The sequence below is a fragment of the Cryptomeria japonica genome, chromosome 4 (genome assembly GCF_030272615.1).
Source record: "Cryptomeria japonica chromosome 4, Sugi_1.0, whole genome shotgun sequence".
NCBI lineage: Eukaryota > Viridiplantae > Streptophyta > Pinopsida > Cupressales > Cupressaceae > Cryptomeria > Cryptomeria japonica.
In genome coordinates, this window is record NC_081408.1 from 237,571,234 (window position 1) to 237,578,427 (window position 7,194).

The 7,194-nt window shown below is 34.5% G+C and overlaps 1 protein-coding gene across 2 annotated transcripts; it reads left to right on the forward strand.

Annotated features, from left to right (window-relative positions):
• The first annotated feature begins 305 nt into the window (after positions 1-305).
• On the forward strand, positions 306-3,705 carry LOC131064794 (putative leucine-rich repeat receptor-like serine/threonine-protein kinase At2g24130). 2 transcript variants are annotated; one of them, XM_057999066.2, is made up of 3 exons: positions 306-3,149; positions 3,259-3,389; positions 3,508-3,689. In XM_057999066.2, exons 1-3 carry the CDS (start codon positions 416-418, stop codon positions 3,550-3,552), a joined length of 2,910 nt encoding a protein of 969 aa, XP_057855049.2. In that variant the 5' UTR covers positions 306-415; the 3' UTR covers positions 3,553-3,689. The 2 variants fall into 2 exon arrangements, with proteins under 2 accessions (XP_057855049.2, XP_057855048.2); XM_057999065.2 differs by having other exon boundaries at positions 3,259-3,705.
• The last annotated feature ends 3,489 nt before the right edge of the window (positions 3,706-7,194 follow it).

Sequence of the window (7,194 nt, forward strand, 5' to 3'; positions counted from 1 at the left end):
AGTTTTGTATCTATTTCTATGATTCAATAAATTTTTATTCATTTTTTAATTAAAAAAATACTAATATACCAAGACACTCCCCTGGAAATACATGCAAACTAAATTTAGAAAAACAACATAGTAATAAAATTTGACCATTACAATATTGTTCTATTTAATTAAATAGGAGAATCCGATTAACATCTCATTTGAAGGTTCATCAACGTAGTCCCGACATTGATATAAGTTAATAAGGAATCTTGTTTATAAAAATATTCTATCTCAATAATTCAACGTATAGTGAATGTGCTCTGTTTCTTATCATCTCCCAGAGACTTGCAATAAAGTTAAATATTGTACACATTCAACCGCTGTCCATCCGTTCTGCATCATCCCTAAAATTTGGTGAACCCAGGCCTAAAACTATTTTATCAGAATGAAGATGATGCTGCTTCCACTGCTGCTCTTTTTCTCTGCACTGCCTGCTCTTATAGCAGAATCTTCTAATTATTCTGATCGTGAAGCTCTGATTGGTTTCAAGGCTGCTCTCTCTTTCGATCCATTTAATTCTTTGCTCGATTGGTCTCTCGGTCACATCTTTTGCAATTGGACAGGTGTTACCTGCTCTCCTCCCCCCCAGCGTGTGGTTTCCTTGAATCTCACAGGTATGGGATTATTTGGCCCCATCTCTCCATTACTGGGAAATCTTTCCTTCCTTACAGTGCTTGATCTCTATAATAACAGCTTCCAGGGACATATTCCATACCAAATTGGAAATCTTTTTCGCTTAACAGCGCTTCGGTTGTCTCGTAACAATTTGGAAGGTCCCATTCCATCATCTCTAGGAGGTTGTCGTTCTTTACGATTTCTCAGACTGTCGCTTAACAATTTAAGTGGAAGCATTCCCTCTGAATTTAGTCTTCTTTCAAATTTAGAAACCATGTCAATAGCGGTAAATCAGTTGACAGGCGTTCTCCCACCTTTCATGGGCAACTTGTCCTCTTTAACTATAATAGAGTTGGGTGAAAATAGATTCGAAGGTAGCATTCCTGTTGAATTGGGTATGCTTACTCAGCTTAACTGGCTTAATGTTCACACCAATAACTTAATAGGGTCAATTCCCGTTGCCCTTTCCAATTGTTCTCATCTCCAAATGTTGCAATTATATCAGAACAACTTAACTGGCCCAATTCCCTGGGAACTTGGCAGGCTATCAGAGTTGCAATACGTGTATTTGTGGGGAAATCAACTCGCTGGTGAAATACCCACCTCACTGGGTAATTGGACTCAGCTGCAAGTGCTTTATCTGGAGCGCAACAAACTAAGCGGCACAGTGCCCCTGGTATTTGGGAAAATGAAGCAGCTCAGACGGTTTATTTTGTGGCAGAACCATTTTGTGAGTGGAGGCAGTGATTTGCCTATTCTAACAGATTTGACAAATTGCTCCAGCTTGGAACAACTTGATTTGGGTTTAAATTATCTCACTGGCGTCTTGCCCAATTCAGTTGGCCACCTGTCCAATTCACTCTCCTTTCTTGCATTGAACTATAATGAAATTGAGGGAAACATACCAGATGAGATTGGTAACCTCACAAACTTGGCAACAGTAACCCTGGAAGCAAACCGCTTCAATGGGACAATTCCATCTACACTCAGTAAACTATCAAATCTGGAGAGGATATTTCTGGACAAAAACAATTTAGAAGGAAGAATTCCAGAAAGTTTGGGCCAATCAAAAAGGCTTGGATTGTTGTCAATTAGTGAAAACATGCTTTCAGGGTCAATTCCAGAGAGTCTTGGCGACCTCCCACAATTACGAGAGCTTGATCTTCATCGCAATCAACTGTCAGGGGAAATACCTGCTAGTTTAGGGAGATGTCAAACTTTGGAAAGGGTGGACTTGGCTTACAACCAACTTACAGAAAATATACCTCCTGAAGTTGCAGGTCTTCAGAATCTCCATTTGTACTTCAACCTTTCTAACAATTTATTGAAAGGTTCAATTTTGGATGTGAGCAAAATGGTTATGGTTTTAGCTATAGATTTATCTCACAATCATTTCTCTAGTGGCATTCCAAGCGCTCTAGCAAGCTGTACGGCTTTAGAGTATCTAAACCTTTCTTGGAATGCATTTGAAGGTCCAATTCCAGTGTCTCTGGCAACACTAAAAAATCTAGAAGACATGGACTTTTCCGGCAACAATTTGTCAGGTACAATACCAGTGGCTTTCGAAGACATGAAAATGCTTCGCCATCTAAATCTATCTTCAAACAGATTAACTGGAGAGGTTCCAAAGGGAGGGGTTTTCTCAGATCTTGGCTCCTCGGCAGTTGCAGGAAATCTTGGCCTCTGTGGTGCATGGATAAATTTACCACCGTGCCCTAATTTCAAGTCCAAGCACAAAGGGCTATCAGTCTCCCGTAAGGTAATAATTTCTGTTCTGATCAGCATTGTAATATTAGTCCTGTGCTTTGTATTGCTTGCATTTTTCTATAAATGGAGATGTAAGAGGCAGAGCATCTCCACTGACAAATTAGACCAGGGTTCCTCTACTGAAAGTGACAGTGTAGATCAGAGTACCCTTGATCTCCATGTAGAACCCACAAGGATTTCATATGAAGAACTTGTGAGTGCAACTCATGGATTTAGTGAGGCAAATCTGCTAGGGAAGGGTGGCTTCGGATCAGTTTATAAAGGAATTCTGAATAATGGGAGAAATATTGCTGTCAAAGTTCTTAATTTCCAAGATAAAAATGCCCATAAAAGTTTTACTACAGAATGCAATACACTGAAAAGAGTTAGACACCGCAATGTGATTAAAATCATAACAGTCTGTTCCAACCCTGTTCTTAAAGCTTTGGTTCTTCCATTCATGTCAAATGGAAGTTTAGATAGGTGGCTGTACCCAGAGGGAGGAGATGAATGCAAACTGAATTTAAATGAAAGATTAATAATTGCACTAGGAATAGCCCAGGGGATGGAGTATCTACATCATCATTGTTTTGTGGAAGTGATACATTGTGACCTGAAACCAAGTAATGTGTTAATGGGTGATGATATCAATCCATATATAGGAGACTTTGGCATTGCAAAAGTGGTTTTTGGAAACTCTCTTGATTCATTGGCTTCTACAAATGCACTTCAAGGATCTTTTGGTTACATGGCACCAGGTATTGGTTTTAGTCATTCTTATCTCTATATTACACTGAATTCATTTTATATATTGCATCAATACATAAAATGAACTTTGAGAATTAGTAATTAGTGTATTATATGCAGAATATGCAATGGGTGGAAAGATTGGGACAACAGGAGATATATATAGTTATGGTATTTTACTCCTGGAGCTTTTGACAAGGAAGAAGCCAACAGATACAATGTTTACAGAAGGATTGACTCTTCCTAAATGGGTAAGTATTAATTTTCCAGATAAAATAGCCGAAGTGGTGGATCACACCCTACTTAGAAATGTGAATGAATCAGACACATCAATGGTGTTGGTATGTCTTACTCAACTTTTACAGGTAGGGTTGGTTTGTACAAATAAATCCCCACTTCAACGTCCCAGTATGAAAGAAGTTGTCATGAAGCTAAACGATATTAAAGATGGTTTTCTTAATTTGAGAAACGAACCAGCCAAATAAAAAAATTTGTTTAATTGAAAGGACAGGGTTCTAAAACTGAAATATTTGTTGAGACCGATCAGGTCAGTATCATTCTTTTTAAAATATATTTTCTTAGCTCAGTATTTCTAAATCTTCTTATAAAAATGTGATAATAAATCCAGATACAATGTTTTGTTTTTATTTAGTTTTTTTTTCAAAATCCTCATCTATATAAATCTGATGAATATTTTTTTTTGATCGGTAAAGGCAGAGCCAAAATTTATATTAATTTAGGTTAAATACAAAGATTATTCCCTGAGTTTCATAGCTTTCAAAAAACACCTGTTCTCAGAGAACCCAGCATATCATAGTTCTCTGAAAGAGCTGGAAACCTTAAGGCTTATGCTTAAGCCATTTTATCAGGGCCAACAATAAATTTCATAGTCTGGATAAAAAGACTGTAAACGATAATGGCAGATTTCCAACTGCCTAGAGCCAGAATATTTAAACATGAAAGTATGTAACCAAAATAAAATATATACAACAAATCTGATGAATATTGTTTTGTTTTTATTTAATTTTTTTTTCGCAAAAAATTCAAAATCCCCATCCATATAAAAATGATGAATATAAAGTTCATTCTTTAACCTATCTTTGGAAAATTGTTTTTGTTTTTTCATCTTTCACCATCTTGCCAAACCTAAACAATGATTGCTGATAATATATTCTGTTGAAATATTGTAAAATCTGATCAAATGTCACTGTCTGAATGACTTGCTCCAAACAACATCTTTTTCAGTGCCGAGTTCTGAGGGAGATTCAATAATTAAAAATACTTTCTACAACTCTATCTTTCTCTATTTTTCCTTTTGTAATTATTAGAGCTGTTTTGTGGTAATTTCTGCAACTCTATCTTTCTCTAGACTTTGTTTTCAAGGTTTTTTACTTTTTATATTATTTATTCCCTATTCTGTTTTGTTTAGTTAAAAAAGTATTATAGATATTTTTTTGAGTGTCTTATATGTTTACTTATTAGATTTGAATTCTTATAGTTCTCATCTTTTGTTGAATTTGGTGGAAAAATGTATTGTAATGGTGACGTTGAATTCATTTAGTTAATCTTTATTATGCTTATGCATATATATAGACCTACATATTTAGCCCTCACCTAATATTTGCAAGTGTATACATCAAAGCTTTGTGCACCAAGCTTTAAACATTATGTATGCCGAGGTCAAGGAACTGATTCCGTTGGTCTCCAACCTTGTTTGAGAAGGATATCTTTATTGATAGATAGCTATCTAGCTACATATATTCATTTATTCCTACAATTTATTACACTTATTCCATACACCTACCTTAATGCAATCATCGCCCATTTTAAATTTGACCATTTGCATGTCAACTCCATGGTCATGGACTTACGCTTGACACTTTAAAATTTAAATTCAATTTTTTGGTGATTGTCCCCTTCAATTTCATTTCCTCAGCAAACAAAGTATATGTTTTACAAAAAATAGGGCTACTGTTTAAATTCATTCATCAACATTCATTTACACATGAAGAATTCACTAGCCTCTCTCATTCTAGATCATCAATTTAACAATGATTGTTGAAAAATAAATGAATAAACAAAAAACTTTTACTTAATGGGGGAGGACTCTAGAAGCCCAAAACGTGTTAAATTTTCTAGAGCCATTTTTTGCCCATTTTGTCTCTCTCTATTTCTTATCCTTTTGGAGCATACAAATTCTTAGGTTTGGCCATGACTAACCCACATGAGTCTCTTTCAAACACGAAGTGGTTGATCTTTTGATTAGAATTTGTCCTTATAATGTTGATGTTTTTACAATAGTTAGTAAGAAAGGTAAAGGATGACCTATCCTAATTTCTAAAAGACCCAAAAATGAAAAATGAAATAAAAAAAGGTTTGTGACTCTTGGTGAAAGTCTAGCCAAATGTGTGGAAATGAGGAGGATTAAGAATAGATAGAAAATGCTAAATAAAATGAAGAAATCACGTAAGAATAAGAGAACCTAGGAAAGGGGTAAGAACGAGCTATTTCAACAAAAAAATCATTCGATTATGTTCACAACTGAATTAGAATATATTTATTTTTGGGGAAACTTGATCTTCCTTATGCCCAAGACAATTCCAACCATGATTCCTAAAACTTAGATTTTTAATATTGATAATTTTTTTTATAAGTTTCAAACTTGATACAATGAAAACTCCACAAAGGTGGATAATTCAAATCTCACACAAAGGTGGATAATTCAAATCTCATAAGGTGTGATACTAAAAATTAAAATAATCTAGAGCAATGAACCATGGAGAAATATAAAGCACAACAATATGATAGTCCAAAACCATGAGCATATAACAATAGGAATAGAAACACTAATGCTCAACAAACCTCTATAGACTTCTAGCCATTCAGAATTTAGTATGATTGATAAATTTTAGTTTTTTCATGAAGGAGACCACCTTAAGAACTTTTTCCTTGTCAACAAACTTTTCGTTCATCGCACTAAATTTTCTCTCCATGACCACTGTTCTCGTTACATAGAAGAGCTGGGGATATGGTTAATCCATTTTTTTTCTGTTGAACCTTGGGATGTATAGTAGGGGTCTCATTAATAATACCAGGATAGGTATTGATATGGCTAGGGGTTCAAAAGTTAGACATGCCAAAAGTTTTTCCCTTATATAAATGAGTTTGAGGGCTTGAAAAATGCGAGGGTTCTAGTTGCGAAGAGAACATAATAGTTTTGAGCTAAAAATGTTTTTTCGTAGTTTAGAGATATGATAGGATTAATTTTTGAAGGTCCCATATATGTTTCGTGGGCGGACCAAAGATGAATTATAAACTATGTGAATGAAAGTGGTGATAAGGATTTAAGATAATTTGAATATAGATAAATATTATATGGGACCTCGATGAAGAGGTAAATCGGTTTTACTCAAATTAAAACTTGAGCAATAGAATACTTAAGAGAATATAAATTTAAAAAATAATATTATTTTTATGTCGTGTTTTATGTGACTCCAAATTAGAAATAGGTAAGAATAAAAAATGTAAATCTTCCTTCTACCATGATACAATGGATCATGGATTGGAATTTGGAAAATATTTTCAGCACTAAAGAAGTCATTTTCTTTTAAATCCATATTGGATTCTACATTCTCTCTTGGCCTCAAGAATTTATTTGTTTTCTCATGTTTGCGGTTCTTGATAATAGACTCTAAAAGAATTCTCCCTTCCATCTTGAGCCATTGTATCATGGATTGGAATTTGGAAAATATTTTCAGGACTAAAGAAGTCATTTTCTTTTAAATCCATATTGGATTCTACATTCTCTCTTGGCCTCAAGAATTTATTTGTTTTCTCATGTTTGCGGTTCTTGATAATAGACTCTAAAAGAATTCTCCCTTCCATCTTGAGCCTTTTAGTCAAAGCTACTAGGTCCTCTAAAAATCTAAAGAAGATGTACCCATTAAAAACTAGACTAGCTTTTAATTAAGAGGAAAATTCCTTAGATCTAGGAAAATATCACAAAGGGTGGAAAAAGAGATTTCTCATACAATGTATATTCCATATATCAACATT